Source organism: Centroberyx affinis, unplaced genomic scaffold (genome assembly GCF_046629955.1).
Source record: "Centroberyx affinis isolate AG114_WGS23_722 - 3 ecotype Tasmania unplaced genomic scaffold, CSIRO-AGI_Caff_v1 ptg002209l_1, whole genome shotgun sequence".
Classification (NCBI taxonomy): Eukaryota; Metazoa; Chordata; class Actinopteri; order Beryciformes; family Berycidae; genus Centroberyx; species Centroberyx affinis.
Window position 1 is genome coordinate 191,608 of NW_027280512.1, and position 25,486 is coordinate 217,093.

The following is a 25,486-nucleotide window of genomic DNA, read 5'->3' on the forward strand; positions in this document are numbered from 1 at the left end:
ATCAGGGTCATCATGAAACACATTACAAACAACATTTAAATAGGGTAGCTTTTGTTTGTAATGTGTTTCATGATGACCCTGATGAAGGCCACAAGCCCAAACGCATTGGTCTAACAATAAAGTTGTTCTATACTACAAGTGTTGCTGGAGTTTGGACCTTTTTAAATCACAACAAATAGTCAGCAATAAGAATAACATAACCTGGTTAAAATCCAATAACTAAATATTCACTGGGATAAACCAAAATGTCTCATGTTACAGCCTCAAAGGGCTTCACAACGCCCACATTACAAAACTATGAAAATATAAAAAAAAAAAAAAAAGCTCCATCTTTCCCAGTTGTATTTAACACTTTGTTTTATTTTAATTCAATCTTCTGTTAACCAGGCAAGTCATTTAAGAACAAATTCATATTTACGATGACAGCCTGGCAAGAGCCAAAATGCTATGGGGAAATGAGAGAGAAAAACTACGATACAATAAAGTAGTAGTAGCAGTAGCAGTATAAGCAGTAGTGGTAGTAGTAGCAGTAGTTGTAGTAGCCTATAGTAGTGGCCCAATGGTAGCAGTAGCAGTAGTAGTGAGTAGCCTACTGAGAATTATGTTGTATATAATTTATCTAAAAAGCAAAGAGCCTTATGTGCCCAGCTGAGATCTGGTATTTTACCACTTACAGTTGAAACTGGACGGTTTGTCAGTCTGGAAGAAGAAAAGTGGATTTGTTCAATGTGTTTGACTGATATAGAAAATGAGTTTCACTTTGTTTTCTATTGCCCTTTTTACTGGGGACTGTGCAATACTTTGTTTAGCAAGATAAAAACAGATGTTGATTTTGGAAATATGGATGATGCACAAAGACTGACTTGGCTGTTCGCTTATGAAACATTTAGATTAGCTAGTTACCTGGAGAAAGCCTGGGAGATGAGAAAAAAAAAGCTCTTTATCAAGATAAACTGGAAGTTTGTAGCAGTTATTTCAGTGTATTGTTCATTTGAAACCTATCATTTCAAATATGTTATTTGAAAGAATATAGCCTAGTAGTACTTTATATAATGTTTTTTTTTTTTTTTTTGCTCTTATGTGTATCACCGGAAGATGTATGTTTTGTAAAATGGTGGTGTCCTGTAATCCCATGTGGGATGGGCCAGATGTTTGGCATGACACAGAAAAATAAATTAACTAGTAGTAGCAGTAGTAGTAGTAGTAGGCTATTAACAGTACTAGTTGTAGTAGCCTAGTAGTAGGCTAGTAGTATTAAGAGTAGTAGTATTATCATTATTTAAAACTAACAAGAAACCTAGTAGTTCTCAGAGATCAACAGAAAAACAGTGATGCAACAACAACCGGTTATAATCTATAATCCCATCTATAATTCCGACGGCCCCTGAACGCCTCCCTCGCTGCTGTATTCCCCTTGTAGAAAACACTCGTAACAATGAGATGGCAGTAATTTGATACAGGTCGCTGCAGGTGCGCCAGACGGACTAAAACGGATTAAAAGGCGATGACAAGAGGATTTAAAACCGGATCTGGTTTAATTCGGAATACAGTTTTGGGAGTCAGTCCGCTTCTGATTCGTTCCGCCTGCTAGCCTAACCTGGCGAAGCATTACACACGGAACTGAGGCGAGTCATCATGTCTACATTACCGGGAAACGCGGGCGTGTCGGTGCTCGGGGACAAGTCTCTGGAGTTTTACCGAGAGCCGGTGTGCTTCTGCCTGCAGAGGATCGAGAAGCACCGGAGCAGAGTGTTTCAGTCCCGCCTGCTGAACAGACCCACCGCCTTCATCTGCTCCGTGCAGGGGGTGAGGGAGCTGCTGTGCGGTGGGTAAGCACGGTGTGTGTGTGTGTGTGTGTGTGTGTGTGTGTGTGTGTGTGTGAGAGAGAGAGAGAGTGAGAGAGAGAGAGAGAGAGATGAATAACTCCCTTAACTAATTGTAATTTTGCACGAATTAAAGGGTGAATTAATATAAATTAGCCTAATATGAATGTATAAGGAATTTGTGGTTCGTAGTTGTGTGTGTGTGTGTGTGTGTGTGTGTGAGCGAGAGAGAGAGAGAGAGAGAGAGAGAGAGAGAGAGAGAGAGGTTTTGAGTGCGAAACCAAAACCCTTAATTTTATCCCTGAAAAGTAATTTAATTTCTCCATTATGTTAGAAAGTAAGAATGAAGAGGCGTTCAAGGAGGTTTGATGGGGTCTCCTCCGTTAATAACTCCCTTAACTAATTTTAAAGGGATTTAGCATGAATTAAGGGGTTAATTAAAGTAAATTAATGTAAATTTTAGGTTATTTTAAGGGATTAGTGTGGTGTGTGTGTGTGTGTGTGTGTGTGTGTGTGTGTGTGTGTGTTCTGCACGCTACAGGTGATGGCCGCGCTGTTGGGTTTATTGACCTCTGTTGAACTCCTAATGTAAGCAAATAGCCCAAAAAAAAAAAAAAAATCATTATAGGATTCCAATACTTATTTACCTATTCATAGTATTCTGTTACATAACAGGTGATTGTAATAAATTAACAGGTGATAATAATCAAATGACAGCCACTGTGTATTTGGTAAAGCATCATACTGGTAGGAAATGCATGTGACATCATGGGAATACTGTGAATGGGGGTTTAGTGTGTCTATGACGCTCTATAGTGAGTTTATTGTGACTTTATTGTACTTTATGGTCCCATAGTCTCACTATAATACTCCTATGATTTTCCTATAGGGACTATGTGGTGACTGTATAGTGACTTTATTGTATTTTTCAATCTACTCTGGTATCACTATAATATTCCTATAGGGACTTACAGTGTGTCTGTTGCACTCAATAGTGAGTTTATAGTGACTTTATTGTAATTTATGTTTGTTTATCTCCTATGGTATTGCTATAATACTCTTATAATATTCCTATAAGTGTTTCTATAACTCACTCAAAAGTGAGTTTGTCGTGATCTTTTGTACTTTATGGTATTTCCTAACTCCTATAGCTCTCATAGCTTTGCTGTAATATTTTTATTGTATCTTTTTAATAAAATTATTATAGGATTACTATAGCGCTTTTGACATGACAGAGCAACACACTGTGGTTTTCTTCTGTTTTAGCCCACAGACTAATCATGAATTAATGTACCACTGTAATTTGATTAATAAGTATAGGTTATTTGAAGTTTTCCATTCCACTTTGTGGGGGGAAAAGTTGCCTGGTGTTCCTATAGTACAATATCTGGAGTAAAACACATGCTTACATCCTATACAGTCTGACAGCTGACTAAATGGTTGAAGTCTTGGTCAACAGTGAGTTTTGCTTGCAGGCAAAAGCAATACATTTTTTTTCTTGTGGAAATCTCAGTTTGGAGAGAAATTCATCCCAGGATTAGTCTGGTCTGTCATGGGAGAGACCCGTGACGGTGCCCGGGGGTGAAGGAATTACTGTGTGTGTGTGTGTGTGTGTGTGTGTGTGTGTGTGTGTGTGTGTGTGTGTGTGTGTGGAGGGGGGGGGGGGTTCTGTGATGAGGATTTATTACACAGCCATTCCTAAAAAAACAGCAGGGCAACCCTTTAATGAACTTTGTTTGAGTGTTAGTAATCCAGCTTGCAGTCATGCTCTGCACAACACTTAGTTCCTCAGACGAGACAGATAACAGATGACATGCAGGATCCTCAGTGCTCAGAGTGACTCCAGGCACGTCATTAATAAAGGAATAGTTCACCCAAAAATGAAAATTCTGTCATCATCTCCTCCCCCTCATGCCAAATGAAACACAGGTGAAGTTTGTTAGTCCATATAACACACAGGGAGGCTGCAGCACAACTTGGTAGCAGCCTTCTCCAAAACAACTGAAGTCAATGGGGACCTGTTCTTTAGAGTTCCAAAACAAAAACAGCCAAACAATCACACTGTGAATAGAAAGACCTACACACCATTATTTGTTGCAAATCAATCAGCTGTAGTTCAGATTTGCACTAAATGATGGTGTAAATATACTGTAGGTCTTTTTGGAACTCTGAAGAACTGGTCCCCACTGACTTCAGTTGTTTTGGAGAAGGCTGCTATGGAGTTGTGCTGCAGCCTCCCTGTGTGTTATATGGACAAACTTCACCTGTGTTTCAACTGGGAGGAGGGGGAGGAGATGATGACAGAATTTTCATTTTTGGGTGAACTATTCCTTTAAGCTCAGTGTAACTTCCTCCTGTTGCACTGAGCCAGTGTGTGTAATCTTTATTTAACTTCTGATGTCAGCAGCGTTTCTCAACACGCTTTGGAAACGTTTTCTGTTGCCTTCTGAGTGTACGACCTCTTTATTTTGTTCTTAGTTTGGCATATTTGTGTGTGTGTGTGTGTGTGTGTATGCTAAATGTGTGTGTGTGGGAGTGTGTGTGTGTGTTATGTGTATATAACCAGGTTCTGTGTTGTGTTTCAGAGAAGTCTGGCGTGTTTCTGAAGGATCCAACGGATCTGATGACCAACATGTACGGTGACAACATCGTCACCACTAATGGTAACACACACACACACACACACACACACACACACACACACACACACACTGTGGAAAATTTGCTTTGTAGCATTTTTGTGTCTTTTTCAGCTCTTCCCTGTGTGAGACGCATTATAGATGGACTATATGTGTATGTTTCATTTTTTTGAGTAACCTCTTTTTCAGAGAACACTATACACACAAGTAAATAGAAAAGAGAAAGAAAAAAGGAGGAAGACCATCTGAGTTATGAGTTTATGTTAATTACAGAGGTCTGGGACGTATTTCACCTGCTGATGTAGCGGAAAATAAAAAGGTGGATGAACTCTGACCCTGAGTAGATAATCGACAATATAAACCCAACAACAACACAAAGAAATTAAATTATACTTACAGAAAATGAGTAATTTATGCTTTATTTACTTAAAAGACCTTCTCCTATCAGTTTTATGCCACTTACTATGATTTATACCATGTATGTAGGTCATATAGATTTGAGTTAGTCTAAAAAGACAGCACTACAAACCAAACCCCTGAATGTTATCCTTGAAATGTCCTTAATTTCTCATTACATAAACATGAATTATCCATTAACAATAACAGCTTTAAAAAAGTAAGGTTAGTATCATGGGTTTTTAAGGGATTTATTCACGGGTTGGTTCGTGAAGACACTAGAAATTAAGGGATTTTTCATCCCTTTTGTGCAGGTTTACAGGTTATTAATGGAAAGTTCCTGTCTCCCTGAATTTTACATTAAAGTAGAAAGTAAGCAGTCAAACTTTAAGGGTTGTTTAAGGTGGTTTTGATGGGGGTCTCCTCCATTAATAACTCCCTTAACTAATTTTAAGGGATTTTGCATGAATTAAGGGGTATTTTAAGGGATTACTGCTTCGTAGAGCAGGTAAACTGTTCTGCAAATAAAAAAGTGGGTAAATTGAAGTTAGGTGGGTTGAACCTCCAGTCCATGCCTGATGGTAACCTTTGGTGTGTGTGTGTGTGTGTGTGTGTGTGTGTGTGTGTGTGTGTTTCAGGTGAGGAGGCATGTCTTCTCCGCCTCTCCCTCACCAGCCTGTTCACAGGAGCTTGTTTAGAGTCGTGGAACGATTACATCACCAGGTAGGGACAACGCAACAATATTTAGGATATTATCAATATCACAATATGTTATTTTATTGTTGCCCTTATGGGAGGACGGCTTGTCACTGCTGTTGTGAGTGGAGCTAGTGTCATGATCCCAGGACCCATGGAGCCCATTCACAACTTGAGATCAAATTTAACAAACTGTATCATGTATTATGTTAGATTTATACATGTTTTGTGTACAGCCATGTCTCCAGTGTTCCTCCATGATGGATCCAGACATGCTGTAGTTGCTGAAGAGTCTTGTGATGCAACTGCAGAGCCTCTGTTGCTGCAACAGTTGCTGCAGAGTCTCCATTCCCGTCTGAGGCTTCTTGAGCAAGACGCTGAACCCTCTCTGCTCCGAGCCCAAACAACTAATTCATAATTATACAGCGTCTGATATGATGATTGACGCGCTGTAATAACAAATTAATTATTGTTATTGCTGTGCTTCATGCATATTACCAGACTGAGCCACCAGGACACATTTTGAAAAACAAAGTCCTTCATTGGAACTGCTGTAAAATGAGAAACTGATCGTAAGCAATAGAAGTTTTTTTTTTGTAGGACCAGGATTTTGTTTGAGACTAAAGTTTGCATGTGTGTGTTTTCCTGTATCTCTCTCTCTTGACAGTGTGTGTGAGCGCTGTCTAAAGGATCTCTCTGTCAGGTAACACTTGATATGAACTTTATATTTGGACACAAACTGTTTCACAGACAGTAAAACAATAAAAAATAAAATTCAGATTGATTGACAGAAATACCAAACATGATTTAATAGCAGGGTTACAGAGGAATAAAATGGGCAAATGCAAAGAAAACAGAAAACTAAATTCCCATTTTCCCATTTTGTCTAATTGATTGATGTTTGGTTTCCCATATGAGAGACCTGTCTACCTCACATGTTATAGGATTCTAGCCTTTCTGATGTGTGTGTGTGTGTGTGTGTGTGTGTGTGTGTGCGCAGTGGCCAGCCGGAGTGTGTGTACTCAGTGTTTAAGGCTCTGGGGACAGAGCTGGTCTTGGGTCTGTTCCTCAACGTCCGGCCGGAGGAGCAGCCGGAGCTCTACCAGGAAATCACACAGCTCTGCACCCAGCACTGGCATGGTGGGACACACACACACACACACACACACACACACACACACACACACACACACACACACACACACACACACGCACGCACCCTCTCACACACTCTGACACACACGCACACTCTGACTCCCTCTCACACACTCTGACACACACTCTCACACACTCTGACTCCCTCTCACACACTCTGACACACACTCTCACACACTCTGACTCCCTCTCACACACTCTCACACACTCTGACTCCCTCTCACACACTCTCACACACTCTGACTCCCTCTCACACACTCTCACACACTCTGACTCCCTCTCACACACTCTGACTCCCTCTCACACACTCTGACACACACTCTCACACACTCTGACTCCCTCTCACACACTCTGACACACACTCTCACACACTCTGACTCCCTCTCACACACTCTGACACACACTCTCACACACTCTGACTCCCTCTCACACACTCTCACACACTCTGACTCCCTCTCACACACTCTCACACACTCTGACTCCCTCTCACACACTCTCACACACTCTGACTCCCTCTCACACACTCTGACTCCCTCTCACACACTATGACACACACACACACACACTCTGACTCCCTCTCACACACTCTGACTCCCTCTCACACACTCTGACACACACACACACGCACACTCTGACTCCCTCTCACACACTCTGACACACACACACACACACTCTGACTCCCTCTCACACACTCTGACACACACACACACACACACACACACACACACACTCTGACTCCCTCTCACACACTCTTGCTGCCCCCCCCCCCAGGTCTCATCTCTGCTCCGGTGAGTGTGAAGGTTCCCATGTGGTCGTCTGGTTTCTGCACCGCTCTGGAGGCCAGAGACAAACTGATGGACATCATCAGAGACAGACTGGACACTGACACCCAGGGGTGAGACACACTCTCTCTCTCTCTCTCTCTCTCTCTTTCTCTCTCTCTCTCTCACACTCACACTCACACACACACACACACACACAACTACGAATCACAAATTCCTTATACATTCATATTAGGCTAATTTATATTAATTCACCCTTTAATTCGTGCAAAATTACAATTAGTTAAGGGAGTTATTAATATCTCTCTCTCTCTCTCTCTCTCTCTCTCTCTAAATTAATAAGATAAGATAGCACTTAATTAATCCCCTTGGGGAAATTCTGGATATTATTAGCTAGTCATAATATACAACAACAACACACAATGTACAAAATCTTAATTTTTTTGTATTTTTATACCAAAATTCCATTACTTTTACCTGGAAAACATTGTATTTTACATACTGGTGTTCCAGGCTTACATGAAAAAATACCATCACAGACTTTTGAACGACCATATTTTCAGTCACGCTGCTGATGAGGAAAGCACAGCACAGTCCACTGAAAATAATGATCGCTCTCTGTAACGCCATTCTTGCACGTAAAGCAATCTTCCTTTGTGCCGTAAAGAAATAGATAGAGGCTGACTGGCTTCTTGGAAACGGTCTTGTTTGTTTTCAGTAACTATACTAATGTCTCCAAATTAATCTGGTAATGATTTATTGATGGTAAAATCATATACATAGCACCTTAAACTCGTCTCACTGCTGCTCTCCTTCTCCTCCCTCTCCTCCCTCTCCTCCCTCTCCTCCCTCTCCTCCCTCTCCCTCTCCTCCCTCTCCCTCTCCTGCCTCTCCCTCTCCTCCCTCCCTCTCCCTCTCCTCCCTCTCCCTCTCCCTCTCCCTCTCCCTCTCCTCCCTCTCCCTCTCCCTCTCCCTCTCCCTCTCCCTCTCCTACCTCTCCCTCTCCTCCCTCTCCTCCCTCCTGCCTCTCCCTCTCCCTCTCCCTCTCCCTCTCCCTCTCCCTCTCCCTCTCCTCCCTCTCCCTCTCCCTCTCCCTCTCCCTCTCCCTCTCCCTCTCCCTCTCCTCCCTCTCCCCCTCCTACCTCTCCCTCTCCTCCCTCTCCTTCTCCTCCCTCTCCTCCCTCTCTCTCTCTATAGTTTTGTCGGCTCCTTGGCGTCGTTGCCGCTGCCGGACTCAAGCTCCGCCTCCCAGCATCTGCTGCTGTTCATCTCTGCTCTGATCCCCAAAGCCCTCGCCTCGCTGCTCACCTCCTTCACACTGGCACTCAGCGGGAACGAGCAGGTGGACATACACACACACACACACACACACACACACACACATATTTGTGCACAAACACACACAAAGATGGAAGCACATACACACACACAAGAAAAAGTTTAAAGCTGCACTCTGCAACTTTGTGTGTTGTCAGGTAACCGTTTGAAAATTTGACTTAATATCCAGGATTTCCCGCAGGCCTTGAAAATCCTTTGAAGTTTGTGGATTTGAGAAAAATAAAATAAGGCCTTAAAGTTTTGAAGAATGAATGGATTGCCTTGATTTTTGAGTAAAATATAGTACCTGGATTCATCAATATGCCTCAGCTCTCTCCATCAATACTCCACATCCTGAGGAAAACCCTCTGATGGAGACTGTAGTTTTAAAATGAAAGATTTCACCAGGATTTCTTGACTTGACAAGATCATGAGTAAAAAAAACGAGGCTTCCATGGTGTCTAATTTTGACCAATGTCATGTTTTAGCCCAAAACATGCCTCAAATTTCACTAAGCAAGACCTTGAAAGTCACTGAAAACACTCTGATGCGAGACAGGAGAAGAGACCAAACCTCACAGCAGAGTTCATTATGAGTGGCATTATGAGCTTCAGAGCATGTCATCATGTGATTTATATTGTGAATTTAAAGAGGACTTTAAGTTTGAAAAGTCTAATAGATTTGAAAATCTACTTTGTGAAAACAGGAGGTGTGGCCAGGCTATTTGTAATTTTCGAGTTTCTAATAGCAGAATTCCCAAAACAACAGGAAGATACAAAGGTCTGGAAAGGAATAAAAGGTTTTGTAATTTATGTAATGACAACTGTCTGGGGGATGAATATCACGTTTTGTTTGAATGTAAAAACACAAGCATTGTTGAGAATAGAAGTACCTACCAAAATACTTAAACCACTTACTGTAATACTTAATAATAGTTAGTAATAATACTTACTGTAAACCATCCGTCTGTGTTTAAACTTATATTATCATTGCAGACAGATAAACCAAAGATAGTATGTAAACTGGGTGCATTTCTGAGTAATGTCTCTCTCTTTTTAAATGACTTAATTTGTGCTAAAGATCTATTCTGGTTGTTTACCATTGTACTGCTGTTTTGTTTTATGTTTGTTCTCCATACCACGATGTGTGGTCTAGAGTAAAAACAATCTGAATCTGAATCTGAATCTGAATCAATTTGGGAAAATAGGGCAAAATCTATGGGAATGGGACTCTCAGTTAGTGGAGATGGGACGCTCTCCTCTGCTGCAGCTCCACTTTGTGATTTCGGCCGACAAGACCGATGCGATTTCTACATAAAAGTCTTGCCTACCTTTCCTTGCGTAGCTCTTGCAGCTTTAAATAAATAAAGGTCAACCAGCACACCTCCTCTCTGTGTCTCTGTGTTCAGGAGGAGACTCGCCGCAGAGCGAGGCTGGACCCCGACTTCCTGCACAGCGTCTTGCTGGAGGTTCAGAGACTCTGGCCTCCGTTCATCGGCGGCCGCAGGATAGCCAGTCAGGTAGGAACCTTCAGCTGCAGACCCGTTCATGTCAAACTGAATTTCCTCTGAGTCTGACAGAGATTCTTAAACCTTTTCATCCTGGGCGCCGAGTTCGAGAGAAAAAAACACTCAAGAAACAAGAAATACGAGTCTGACCGTTTTACGAATTTACATTTTCAACGTCTAGCTGATGCTCTTGTCCAGAACAACTTACAACAAGTAAAACAGTAGGATAAGCTTCCCTCGAGAAGTCATTCTTCTACTTTAAGGCCCAAAGTCACCCCTCACGATGGGATAGTATGGGTAGATTATACCTTTTCTGAATCCTTACAGTCCTGTGAGTATTCCAGTTTTTCATGTTTGTGTCTGTGATGTTCCTAGATGTCACAGTGCTCAAATAAAGACTATAGTTTAGGTGAAAATTGTGGAAAAATGAATGTCACTGACACTTTGAAGAGCCCATGTGACCTCTTTATTTGTCAGACAGACTCACAACTGGGCTTGAATGAAAGCTAAGAAGCTACCCTTTAAAATGATATCAAACATATTCTCATAAAACATGACTAAAGGTCCTGAAAATTTGCCTAAATTATGATTTGCAGCACCTACAATACAATTTATTGTAGGGGGTGGTTAACTTCATGAGCTGATTACTGTGACAAAGCTGCCATTCAGCAATGGATATCATACCAAAATATCATCTACGGACATATACCTTTTCAAAATTTTTTATTAGAATTTTCCACCTTGAGTGGTACCGACAAGTGAAATTTTGGGGTTTGGCCCATGGACTATTAGACATAAATAAGTGGAAGGAAAGAAAGATTATTTTTTTCAAAGTAAGAGCAAATTACAGCAAGTGCAAGTCCAGCCAGTAGTTTTAATACATTAGAGCAATGGGTTAGTTGCCTTAAAGATGTGTACAATGATCACAAAATGTATAATAAGAAGAAGAAAGAGAAGAAGAAAAAGAAGAAGACAAAATCCATCAGCCTATCTTTTATTTAGTTCAGGGTTGAGGTGAAGATTAGGTTTATAAAAAGCCTTTTATTTGAATGTTAATTTAACAAATTCATGGCTGTTACTGTAAATGGACAGACAGTAACAGCCAGGAACTTGAACTAAAAGCCAACTCAGTTCCCTCCCACACAAAACTTGTATGACTCTTCACTGGAGCATTAAATCTCCCCCATTTCTATATATTCACAATGGTTATTTTTCAGTTTCTTAGTATTTTTCGTCTCATGCTCTACAGAAAGTGAGAGAGAGGATTTTATTTTCTGTTTTGTCTGTCATCTTGTCCTCTAGATGGCAGCAAATTACTGTAAATATAGTAAGTCTCCTTTAGTGTCTTTCTAGTACCAAGCGTTATGTTATAAATTGAAGCATACTGTTTCTTGTTGTGTTTGGTAAGCTGGTGATCTAATATTTAGCAGGGTTTTGTTTATTTTTAGGGGTCCAAGCACGTAGTGCGAGGAACCCTATTGTAATTGTTCCGATTATTATTTTTCTTATTCTTCTCGTGCCCTAAAAGTATCTGGACCTCAGAAACCATAAGCCCCACAGCACCCAAACTTTCCACATAGGTTGGAAATGTCACCCACTACTCAGGCAACAAAAATGACACCAATCCACCTGATGGTGGCGCTATAACAGCCCCCTGCACGTTTTGGTCCATAACTCCTGAACCGTGAGTCACAGAATCAAAATTCCACTTCTCCTGGATTCCCTGGATCCCCATGCATCTATCCAGATAGGCCACGCCCATTTCCGTCTGACTAGATTTTCCGCCATTTTGAATTTTCTCAAAAACCTACTTTTGCGAACTCCTCCTAGACCGTTGAGGCAATCATCTCCAAATTTGGTGTGCATCACCTCTGGATCCCCATGATCAAAAGTTATGGAAATCGTTTTGATATACCTTACCGTTCTGATTTAATTAGCTTCCAAAGTTTAATCAAACGTTGTGGGCGGGGTCTATTTCACAGAAACTGCTGTAACTCATGAGTGCATTATGCTACCTGCACCAAATTTGGTAGACATGTGCACATGTCTACTCTGAGATACCAGCCCGAATGTTCTGTCATGTCACCCATAGGGGGCGCTACAGCAACGTTTCAGATTTGAAATGCCTATAACTCAGTAACTATACATCATAGAAACACAATTCTTTTGTTCCTGTATCCCTTGGGTAAAGCCGCATCATTTTGATAGGCTCCGCCCATTCCCGCCATATTTGATTTTCCGCCATTTTGAATTTTCTCAAAAACCTATTTTTGCGAACTCCTCCTACACCGTTGAGGCAATCATCTCCAGATTTGGTATGCATGATCTCTGGCCTCCCCTGATTAAAAGTCATGAAAAGATTTCCTGTACTCCATATCGTTTGGCCGCTACAGGCCAATCAATTGTAGGGCGTGGCACATATGTGACAAAATGACCCATAACTCATGAACGCCTTGTGCTATCTCAACCAAAGTTGGTGCAGTCGTGCAGGTATCAACTCTGAGGACATATGCAACATTTGGTGCCAACAACACGCATGTACCCTAGAGGTCACCAGATGCTTGGACCCCGTCATTGCCGCATGCGGCTATATTTATTATTATTATTTTTCTTCTCGTGCCCTAAAAGTATATGCACCTCAGAAACCATAAGCCCCACAGCACCCAAACTTTCCACATAGGTTGGAAATGTCACCCACTACTCAGGCAACAAAAATGACACCAATCCACCTGATGGTGGCGCTATAACAGCCCCCTGCACGTTTTGGTCCATAACTCCTGAACCGTGAGTCACAGAATCAAAATTCCACTTCTCCTGGATTCCCTGGATCTCCATGCATCTATCCAGATAGGCCACGCCCATTTCCGTCTGACTAGATTTTCCGCCATTTTGAATTTTCTCAAAAACCTATTTTTGCCAACTCCTCCTAGACCGTTGAGGCAATCACCTCCAAATTTGGTGTGCATCACCTCTGGATCCCCATGATTAAAAGTTATGGAAATCGGTTTGATATTCCCTACCGTTCTGATTTAATTAGCTTCCAAAGTTTAATCAAACGTTGTGGGCGGGGTCTATTTCACAGAAACTGCCGTAACTCATGAGTGCATTATACTACCTGCACCAAATTTGGTAGACATGTGCAGATGTCTACTCTGAGATACCAGCCCGAATGTCCTGTCATTTCGCCCATAGGGGGCGCTACAGCAACGTTTTAAATTTGAAATGCCCATAACTCAGTAACTATACATCATAGACACAAAATTCTTTTGTTCCTGTATTCCTTGGGTAACGCCGCATCATTGTGATAGGCCCCGCCCATTCCCGCCATATTTGATTTTCCGCCATTTTGAATTTTCTCAAAAACCTATTTTTGCTAACTCCTCCTAGACAGTTGAGGCAATCATCTCCAAATTTGGTATGCATGATCTCTGGATGCCCATGATTAAAAGTCATGAAAAGATTTCCTGTACTCCATATCGTTTGGCCGCTACAGGCCAATCAATTGTAGGGCGTGGCACATATGTGACAAAATGAGCCATAACTCATGAACGCCTTGTGCTATCTCAACCAAAGTTGGTGCACTTGTGCAGGTATCAACTCTGAGGACATGTGCAACATTTGGTGTCTATAACACGCATGTACCCTAGAGGTCACCAGATGCTTGGACCCCGTCATTGCCGCATGCGGCTATATTTATTATTATTTTTCTTTTTCTTCTCGTGCCTTAAAAGTGTCTGCACCTCAGAAACCATAAGCCCCACAGCACCCAAACTTTCCACATAGGTTGGAAATGTCACCCACTACTCAGGCAACAAAAATGACACCAATCCACCTGATGGTGGCGCTATAACAGCCCCCTGCACGTTTTGGTCCATAACTCCTGAACCGTGAGTCACAGAATCAAAATTCCACTTCTCCTGGATTCCCTGGATCCCCATGCATCTATCCAGATAGGCCACGCCCATTTCCGTCTGACTAGATTTTCCGCCATTTTGAATTTTCTCAAAAACCTATTTTTGCCAACTCCTCCTAGACCGTTGAGGCAATCATCTCCAAATTTGGTGTGCATCACCTCTGGATCCCCATGATCAAAAGTTATGGAAATCGTTTTGATATTCCTTACCGTTCTGATTTAATTAGCTTCCAAAGTTTAATCAAACGTTGTGGGCGGGGTCTATTTTACAAAAATTGCCATAACTCATGAGTGCATTGTGCTACCTGCACCAAATTTGGTAGGACATGTGTAGATGTCTACTCTGAGATACCAGCCCGAATGTCCTGTCATGTCACCCATAGGGGGCGCTACAGCAACGTTTCAGATTTTAAATGCCCATAACTCAGTAACTATACATCATAGAAACACAATTCTTTTGTTCCTGTATTCCTTGTGTAAAGCCGCATCATTTTGATAGGCTCCGCCCATTCCCGCCATAGTTGATTTTCCGCCATTTTGAATTTTCTCAAAAACCTATTTTTGCAAACTCCTCCTAGACCGTTGAGGCAATCATCTCCAGATTTGGTATGCATGATCTCTGGCCTCCCCTGATTAAAAGTCATGAAAAGATTTCCTGTACTCCATATCGTTTGGCCGCTACAGGCCAATCAATTGTAGGGCGTGGCACATATGTGACAAAATGAGCCATAACTCATGAACGCCTTGTGCTATCTCAACCAAAGTTGGTGCACTTGTGCAGGTATCAACTCTGAGGCCATGTGCAAAATTTGGTGTCTATAACACGCATGTACCCTAGAGGTCACCAGATGCTTGGACCCCGTCATTGCCGCATGCGGCTATATTTTCTTTTGTTTTCTTTTGTTTCTTTTGTCATAATCTTATCAAATAGAACCTGTACTGTGGCATTAATCAATTTAGTATATTCATAAACATCTTCTGGAAATGTATATCCTACATAAATATCTTTCCAACATGGATTTTCCTTCATTAAAATGCCTCCTGCTGTCAGTCTGTCTGCTGGTTCAGTTTGACCGCAGCGCTGTCGGCCAATAGAATCTCACCTTATATACCCGGAGTCCCGTCTCCTGATTGGCTGGCCGTTCCCCCCCCCCGAGGGGCGGGAGATGACAGCCTCTCTCCGCCCCGCCCCGGCTGTCTTTGATCCGTGTGACCTCATCACCGAGGCTTACGCAACAGCAGCCCGATCGGAGGCATTGATCTCTGTGATTGATCGGCTCTGCTCCCCTGGGGGGGGGGCGGGGGGGGGGCGGCAGGCGTGTGACGTGACGCCGGGAAGCTGAGTGGAAAGTCGCTCGTCACCGGCCGGATGTATGTGGGACTTCACAGAATTTAGGAGAAGAAAGATAACAGCGCTCGAGGAAAAAGTCATGAGGTTCATAAGGTTTTAGAGTCAAAGATACATATAGATCAGGCATCAATCATGAGAAACAAACAAAAACCTTTGAAAAAAAAAGAAAAAATCTTGTAGTTTTTTGGTGAATTTTAGAGAATGAAAGATAAGATAACAGCACTCAAAGAATAAATACATTTCATGAGGTTTTAGAGGTATAGATCCATAAAAATCAGGCATCAATCATGAGAAACAAACAAAAATCTTTGATGAAAAATGTATAATCTTTTAGTTTTTTGGTGGATTTTAGAGAATTTAGGAGAAGAAAGATAACAGAATTCACAGAATAAGTTCATTTCATAAGGTTTTAGAGCTATAGATCCATAAACATCAGGCATCAATCATGAGAAACAAACAAAAACCTTTGAAAAAAAAATGAAAAAAATCTTTCCTTTTTTTGGTGAATTTTAGAGAATGAAAGATAAGGATAACAGCACTCAAAGAATAAATACATTTCATAAGGTTTTAAAGACAAAGATCCATAAAGAAGAAACAAACAAAAATCAGGAAGCAACAGGGCTTATGGGAAATGTAGTCTTAATGTGTAGAAACACTAGAACTTAAAATACCACTGGTGTGAGATAGAGGAGACCAGTCGTGTTGAACATGGTCTCATTTGTTTACAGTCATTATACCAAAGTATGACAATTAATTTGACATTGATATATATTTGATAAAATGATACACACAGCACCTTTAAGCTCATGCAGGTAATACCTTCATACACACTTCAATACACTAGTAATAAAAGGAAAAGAGAAAGGCAGACACAGAATCTGTAAAGCAAGAAAGAGATGATAAGCTGTTTATGTGTGCATGTGTAAGAAAGAGAGAGAGAAAGAGAGAGAGAGAGAGAGAGAGAGAGAGAGAGAGAGAGAGAGATTAGTATTCACTATCAGGTGGAAAAAAGTGTCAACTCTGTCAGGTGGAACAAAGATATGCAGTGGTTTTCTGAAGTGTGTGTGTGCGTGTGTGTGTGTGTGTGTGTGTGTGTGTGTGCATGTGTGTGTGTGTGTGTGTGTGTGTGTGTGTGTGTGATAGAGAGAGAGAGGGGGAACATTAACTCAGTGAGGGCAGCAGTGACGTCGCCCAGCGAGGACTGGGAGAAAGAGAGAGTTTTGTAAAAGATTTTCCACTCCAGTAGAGAGAGAGAGGGAGAGAGAAAGAGATAAAGAGAGAGGAGGAGGAAGAAAGAGAGAGAGAGAGAGAGAGAGAGGAACAGTAATCATGGCAGTCCATTAGCAGCTGTTATGCAGTGCAGCAGTGAAAAGGTGAATAAGAAGGGTAAAAATAGTGCAGTGGGAGGGTAAGTGGTCTTTTTGCCCCACGGTGGCTTCTTTCACCGAGAGAAAAAAAAAAGAAAAGAAAAGAAAAAAGGCTTCGCTTTGCCATGAAGCAAATTTGATTTATATTGAATGAAACGTTCAGTTTCAGTACGATACCAGTATTGAGTAATCCATGACTTTTATCACCGTCTATAGGCGCTTCTCACAAACATGGCTGCCGTACTACCGCTTCATCTTCCTACGTTACAGATCGGTTCTCACCGTTGGCAGCAATGTTAAAAACACAAATCTGTCTCCTCTGACTGTCATCACTGATTTTGTGTTTCGTAATAAGCATTAAATAACCCTTAATTAACAGTTAACTAATGTGTCTGGTAATCATTTACTAATCGTGTTCATGTTAACTAAGGTATTAATTTATACATGATTTAATAGTCATCTTTATAAACTACTAAATATAAATATAAATTAATACCTTAGTTAACATGAACACCACCACCGTTAATTAAGGGTTATTTCATGCTTATTAAGCATTAAATAACCCTTAACTTAGTGACCCTTATTGTAAAGTGTTACCTGTGTTTCAGTATATAACACACAGAAGAAGAAGATTTATGTGTACATGTGTAAGAGAGAGAGAGAGAGAGAGAGAGAGAGAGAGAGAGAGAGAGAGAGAGATGCAGCCTCATTCTGTCTGCCCACTTGAGGTACGGTGGCCTGTAATTGACACAAACAGTAAAGTCACATTTTCACAGCAAATCAGAGCAGAGATCCAACAGAAAGTGCAGTCTATAGTACAGTCTAGTGCAGAGGAAACATATCACCACGATTTAATTGTCATTGTTGTTGGGGGGGATCCCTATTTGCCTCAGCCCGCCCAAGGTTTCTTCTAAGTTTTCCTACCAAAGTTTTTCTTGGGAGTTTTTCCTTGTGTGCATTTAGGGTCTAAAGCTGGGGTGCCGGGTAGGTTAGGCTGTAGAATAGGTAGTTTGTTTTGTTTTGCTCAATCTGCTCTTGCCTACCTGTGTGTTTTTTTTGTTTGCTATGTTTGTCTTACATAACTTTGTTCACCATTGATTGTGTTTAGTTAGACCTAGCTAGACACACTCTCTGTAAAGTCCTCTGAGACATGCTTGTGACAAAGGGCTATATAAATAAACTTGAAAATTTTACTTCTTGCACCTTTAATGTGACAGATGGATTTTGATGGAGTTTTATTTTTATTTAACTTTATTGTTGACGCTATTATAAATCCTTATCCATTAAAAAATATGGAGATGGAGATAATTATACATAACAAAATATTTTGTGTTTGTCAATGTTTAATATTAAAAGCAATTTACTAGAATTAGCAGCAGGGGAGCTAGCTGCCACTTTCCCTCCTAAATGTCATTAAATATAAACAAGAATACTGTTTAATGATGCGATATTCCCCTTCTGTGTGTGTGTGTGTGTGTGTGTGTGTGTGTGTGTGTGTGCAGGACACCTCCCTGGCAGGGTTCCATGTCCCTAAAGGTCACGCTGCGATGTACATCAGCCACTCCGTCCACCGCGACCCGGAAGTGTTCCAGCAGCCCGACGACTTCCTGCCGGAGAGGTGGAGCGGCAGGTGAGGGAGTGACATCATCACTGTGAGACAGTCACACTCATGTCTGTCTGTCTGTCTGTCTGTCTGTCTGTCTGTCTCTCCATCAGTGTGCGTGTCTGTCTTGAAGCTCAGTAAGACAGAACTCACACACACACACACATTGGAGGGGCAAATTTATCCTATCCTATCCTATTGCTCCTGATAGGAATGTTGATAATAATAAGAAGACGAAATTAGAATTAATAAGAAGCAGAAACTTTATTTATACAGCACTTTAGCAAGTTTACAAAGTGTTTTACAAAAAGGCATAAAAACAAGATGAGCAAAATACAAAAAAAAGGAAGATAGAACTTGGGAAACATTCAGAAGAAACAGGAGTTAAGAAAATAAAAACATAAAAGAACACTGAATGAAAAAAGTGGGCAAAAAGATTAGAAAGAAACCCAGAAAAGCAAGAAAGATATGCGTTTGCATACGTGCGTGCATATGTATATGCATGTATGTGTGTGTGTGTGTGTGTATGAAAGAGTGTGTGTGTGTGTGTGTGTGTGTGTGTGTGTGTGTGTGAGGGTGAGTGTGTGTTAATGTATGTGTGCAGCGGCAGGATGCCACAGATGGGGAAGCTTTACATATTCATGCCACTTCCTAGAGTGAAGGAACCCTCTGACCCAGGCAGACCAATAAACCCACAACACACCACACTCACTTTAAACTTCATATTTATTCTGTCAGTGTTAAACTTTAACCATTTAAAGCTGCTAGCATTTTATACATCAGTATTTAATTGTCAAATTAATTGTGACTAGAATTTATAACCTCCTGCTCTCCTCTCCTCTCCTCTCCTCTCCTCTCCTCTCCTCTCCTTGTCACCTCTCCTCTCCTCTCCTCTCCTTGTCACCTCTCCTCTCCTCTCCTCCTCTCCTCTCCTCTCCCCTCCTCTCCTTGTCTCCTCTCCTCTTTCCTCTCATCTCCTCTCCTCTCTTCTCCTCTCCTCTCCTCTCCTCTCCTTGTCTCCTCTCCTCCTCTCCTCTCCTCTCCTCTCCTCTCCTCTCCTCCTCTCCTCCTCTCCTCTTCTCCTCACCTCTCCTCTCCTCCTCTCCTTGTCTCCTTCAATATAAAATATTGATCTGAAAAGTAACTAGTAACTATAGCTGTGAAATAAATGTAATGGAGTAAAAAGTATAATATTTCCCTCTAAAATGTAGTGGAGTATAAGTACAAAGTAGCATAAAATGGAAATACTCAAGTAAAGTACAAGTACCTCTAAATGACAGTATTCGAGTAAATGTACTTAGTTACTTTCCACCACTGGTTGGGGGTTTGTCGTCTTGCTCCAGGACACCACAGCAGGGATTTACTCTGGGAATCGAACCTGTGACCCAGCTGTACACACATGCTGACTCAGCAGTTGTCCTGTTTATCCTGTATTTAACTGTAGAAGCCTGACTGAGTGGATGCAGCTCTGTTCTCTCCCTTGCCTCTTTGCCTCACCCTCCTCCTCCTCCTCCTCCTTCCACTTTAGCTAACTGCTCCCTGGGGCAGAGAAGAAGCATCACACACACACACACACACTCACACACACACACACACACACAACACACACACACACACACAGACCATTAGAAGAACTAAGAGGAAGGAAGCTTTCAGTCACATTAAGAATCGAGGAAATGCGTCAGAAAAAGCAATTTTCATAAGAACTGGAGAAAAATAATGCATTTTTCATCAATGTCCATTAACTAGGGATATTTTTAAAAGCACTGCATAACATTTAAAAAGAAAAGGAATGAAGTGGAAGCGGAGAAAAGGAGAGAAGGATAAATAAACGGATGGATGGATGGATGACAGATGGATGGATGAAAGAATAAATGGATGGATGGATGAATTTCCGCATGAGTGGGTGGAATTGCAGATGAAGGATATGGGACTCATGAAGGAGAGGGAAGGAAGGAAGGAAGGAAGGAAGGAAGGAAGGAAGGATTACTTCTGTATGTGGGTGGAATTGCAGATGAAGGATATAGGACTCATGAAGGAGAGGGGAGGAAGGAAGGAAGGAAGGTAGGATATAACGAAAGAAGGAAGGAAGGAAGATAGGATGTAATGAAAGAAGGAAGGAAGGAAGGTAGGATGTAACGAAAGAAGGAAGGAAGGAAGGAAGGAAGGAGGCAAGGAAGGAAGGAAGGTAGGATGTAACTAAAGAAGGAAGGAAGGAGGCAAGGAAGGAAGGAAGGTAGGATGTAACTAAAGAAGGAAGGAAGGAAGGAAGGAAGGTAGGATGTAACTAAAGAAGGAAGGAAGGAAGGAAGGATTACCTCTGTATGTGGGTGGAATTGCAAATGAAGGATATGGGACTCATGAAGGAGAGGGAAGGAAGGAAGGAAGGAAGGAAGGAAGGAAGGATTAACTCAAATGGAGTTTCTTTCTTTTATCTTCCTCTCTTTCTTGCTTTTCTCCGTCTCTTCCACCTCTCTCTCCATCTTTCACTTCAGTCAAAATCATTTTAATTGTCAAGTGCAATAAATATACAGATATACAGCTACATATAAACATAAATATAAATACACAAATATAAAGGAGTGATAATTCATTCATTCATTCATCCATTTTTCTATTCATCCTCCGTCCATTCATCCGTTTATTATCCTCATTCATGTGGAGTCTGCTCTCGTTCATTCAGGCAGACAGACAGAGCTGCAGGAGAAGAGAAAATCTATGAATGTGTAGACAGGTAGCTGCTGCCATGGCAACCGGTCACCTGACACCCTCTTTACCAATGGGGATTCCCTGTGCATGTGTGTGTGTGTGTGTGTGTGTGTGTGTCCACAGGGAGGGGGAGAAGCTGCTCTCTCCCATGATGCCCTGCGGGACGGGATGGGATGGGATTCAAGAATGAGTCAGAGGAGATCCTGCTTTGTGTGTGTGTGTGTGTGTCAGTGTGTATGTGTGTGTGTGTGTGTGTGTGTGTGTGTGTGTGTGTGTGTGTGTGGGTCTCAGCTCAGAACACAGAGAAGGGATTCCTCAAAACAAAATGGCCTCCATTATTTGGGGCTTCCCTTTTTATAGGTTAAATTTAACCAGCCATGATAAAACCAGTTTTAGCTGTGGTGACACATTGAAGTCAGTGAAGATAAAGGAAATGCGTGGGCACACACACACACACACACATACACGCACACACACACACACACACACACACACACACACACACACATTTGGCACATTTTTAACAGGATTTCAATGTGGGGATCAGTGTTTTGTTTTGGGGTTTTTGCTGGTGCACATGTTCATTTTGGGAACTGAGTCAGTTTTCAAAGCTGAGATATACTTTATATTCACACACACACACACACACACACACACACACACACACACCTACACACACACACACACACACAAGTAAAGCCCCAAAAAATGTAATCTGCCCATGAGGGTTTAGCTACGGAAGCCGAGAACGGCCGTGCTTGCAGTTATTTTTTTAATGCCGTTATCTCGAGATCACGAGTTCATTATTTCGTCATCTCGAGATAACAAAGCTCGTTTTCTCGAGATAACGAGATAATTTATCACGAGAAAACGACTGATCTGAATGTTATCTGTAACAGAAAGACAATTTCTGCCTGTATGTATTGTAGTAGTGATGGGACAATATATTGAAATTCAGCATATCACAATACAACAATATGACAAAATTAATTGTGATATCAGCTCCATGTTATTCTGCTGTAGTAATCACAAGTTCTCCATCCAAATTATATTATCCATCATCCGTTTATCTTCCTGTCTGTCTCCTTCCCTTCCTACCTGTCTGTCTCTCTGCCTGTCTGTCTCTCTGTCTGTCTCCCTGGACTAATTACCTGTCTGTCTTGATAGTTGCCTGGTTCCCTTTCTTGTTTAATTTAATGACAGCCATCCAGTTACATAACATGCCCACGTACAATTACTTTAGCCATATCATTTGTGTGTGTGTGTGTGTGTGTGTGTGTGTTTCTACGCGATAGTGTAGTGTGTGTACTTGCATGAATTGTCCGCTGTGTGTGTGTGTGTGTGTGTGTTCCAGTACCTCTGTGTGCTTTTCCAGTTGGAAGCAAATAGTATCTGGTGAACTTCCATCATATGAGCCGGACGCCCCCGCGGGCCGAGAGGCGCTCAGGACGCCACACAGGATAAATAATACCCAGGATGCCGTGCAGCGGCTGGACCGATGGCTTCAGATAAACCGGAGCGGAGGGAGTTTCCATCTCCTCTGCTCAAACACTGACATGCATCCGCTTCAGTTTAACCGGAAATTATCAGAAAAATTGAAAGATTTTTTTTTTTTTTTTACATCTTTGCTGTCTCTCGCTATATTTGAATAAATCAGCCACTGGATAAACCTTCAGAAAGTGGATCAGGCAATATTAGTGTTTACAGATAACTTAAGGTCTAACACAGAGGAAAGAGTACTCAACTCAACTTAATTTATATAGCACCTTTCATACAGCATGCAGCCCAAAGTGCCTCACATAGCAAAATTACAACAATAAAACAATAAAATGTTAACAAAAATCAATAAATAAGAGTCAATAAAATAAAATAAAAATACAATAAAATAAACACCAGGGATAAAAGTAAAAACAAATGATTAGAACCTAAAAACTAAGGCTATAACATTACTCCAAATTAAAAGCCAGATTAAAAAGATAGGTCTTTAATTTCCTTTTAAAAATACAGAGAGAGCTTGCCAGTCTAATATCCAGGCAGTGAGTTCCACAAAGAAACAAAACTCTACTAAAAAGAAAGAAGCCCTCGCTGTTTGATTCTGAGGGACTGACACCAAAACCTGACGTTTACCGCTGAGGTTTTACATCCTGAAACAGTTTCTCATATCAAACTCCACTGGAGCTGCTGCTACGATTGGCCGGTTATCCACCAAGAAGAGAAACACAACAAACTACTGAATGGATCAAACTGCTCTCTCATTACACACTAATACAGAAAAAAAGGAATTATACTACTAAGGAATCAGACTTTACCTTTCTGATTCACTTCCCATCCACTGAGCATATTCCATAGAGCCTAATGCTGTACTTAAGATTCTCTCTCTCTCTGTTTCTCTCTCTCGCTCTCTCTCTCTCTCTCTCTTCTCTCTCTCTATCCAATTCTCTCCCTCTCTCCCTCCCTCTCTCTCTCTCTCTCTCTCTCCCTCTCTCCCTCCCTCTCTCTCTCTCTCCCTCTCTCTCTCTGATTCTCTCTCCCCTTCTCTCTCTCTCTGATTCTCTTTCTCTCCCCTCTCTCCCTCTCTCTCTCCTTCTCTCTCTTCCCCTCTCTCTCTCTCTCTCCTTCTCAATTCAATTCAATTCAATGTGCTTTATTGGCATGAAAGTTCACAGACAATATTGCCAAAGCATCAAGATGAATATCAGTCTAGGTGTAAACTATGTAAAGTAAACTAAGTGAACTTCTAAGTAAACTTCTCTCTCTCTCTCTCTCTCTCTCTCTCTCTCAGTATTACAGGACTGTATTGTAGGCTGCCCGTCTTACTTTGTCTAGATGGGCCTAATAGTACATTAAACCATTAGACAGACCCTGTTAGAGAACACTAATATTATCGCTCTCTCTCTCTCTCTCTCTCTCTCTCTCTCTCTCTCTCTCTCACACACACACACACACACTAACTCTCTCACACACACACACACACTAACTCTCTCACACACACACACACCAGCCCTGGACTGTGGGGACCGCTAATGCTTCCTGTTTTCCTTTAATCAGCGCTCAGGTTTCAGGAAGACAGGATGCATTAGTGACGATAGAGAGGAGATGGCCCGCATCAACAGGCTGTTGACAAACCTGAGGCCGGGACACAGCCGGCGTGTGTTTTTATCAGGAACATTTTTACACTGAAAAGATACAGCGATGAGAGAGGGAGAGAGAGAGAGAGAGAGAGAGGGAGGAAAACAAAGGGAGTACATGTGTCATAAGCTGTGACTCAGATCTGAACCTTTGCACAATCCAGGTGAGACTCTGTTGACCCCCTGAAGGAGAAATTAGTCTTTTCTCTTCCCCTTCTCCACAGAGAGGTCAGAGGTCAGAGGTCAGAGGTCAGAGGTCAGAGGTCAGGCTCAGCTGCAGGTGGAGCTGGTAGGGATTCAGTATGTTGCTCAAAGACACTTCAGCAGGGCGGACGCTTGCTGTTTCAGGGGCTTGAACTTTCAAACCCTGCGGTTGAATCAGAACCAGAAGAAGAATCAGTTTTATTGGATAAGCAGGTTTGCACATTTGACTTGGTGGTTTGCTCCCATAGGTCACATTTAAAGGATAAGTTTGTCTATTTTGGACTTATATAATAATAATAATAATAATCTTTATTTATAGAGCACTTTTCAAAATCCACGTTAGAAAGTGCTTCACAAAGGCAGCAAAATAAAGTCATAAAATCATCAGGTTTTAAAAGAAAACAGATAAAAAACAATTTGGTGTATAAAAACCAATACAGTGTAGGAAAAGATAAGAATAAGAAAACCAAAAAATAAAAGACAGTTCAAGGGAATTTAAAACTCAAGTAAAATCAGGAAAGGCTCTCCGTGTGTGGTTCAGGTTTTGAGTTTAAAGTGTATGCATCTCTGAGCATTTACATGTTTGTTTGCATATTTGTCTCAATGTCTGTGTCTACGTGTGTGTGTGTGTGTGTGTGTGTGTGTGTGTGTGTGTGTGTGTGTGTGGTCATGTAACTATGTTTTTTGCATGTGCAGGAATGCAGGCCAGGAGCATCTGCTGTGTTCCTTCGGCGGCGGGCCGAGGAACTGCATCGGAGTTAAACTCACCGACGTCTTCATCAAGGTGACTCATCTCTTTACTCATTTATACCCCCCCCCCCCACACACACACACACACACACACACACACACACACACACACACACTTAAACTGTTTCTTACTTTCTCATCCAATC

The 25,486-nt window shown here is 41.6% G+C and overlaps 1 protein-coding gene across 1 annotated transcript; it reads left to right on the forward strand.

Moving 5' to 3' along the window:
• Positions 1-1,424: 1,424 nt before the first annotated feature.
• Positions 1,425-25,374, forward strand: LOC139655212 (cytochrome P450 26B1-like; the record flags this gene model as incomplete). The annotated part of the gene is made up of 10 exons (XM_071532559.1): positions 1,425-1,825; positions 4,409-4,486; positions 5,497-5,581; positions 6,222-6,257; positions 6,555-6,694; positions 7,481-7,604; positions 8,689-8,833; positions 10,217-10,327; positions 18,449-18,576; positions 25,287-25,374. Coding segments are annotated over exons 1-10 (1,125 nt in total), but the record flags the coding sequence as incomplete, so codon positions are not given.
• Between the last annotated feature and the right edge of the window lie 112 nt (positions 25,375-25,486).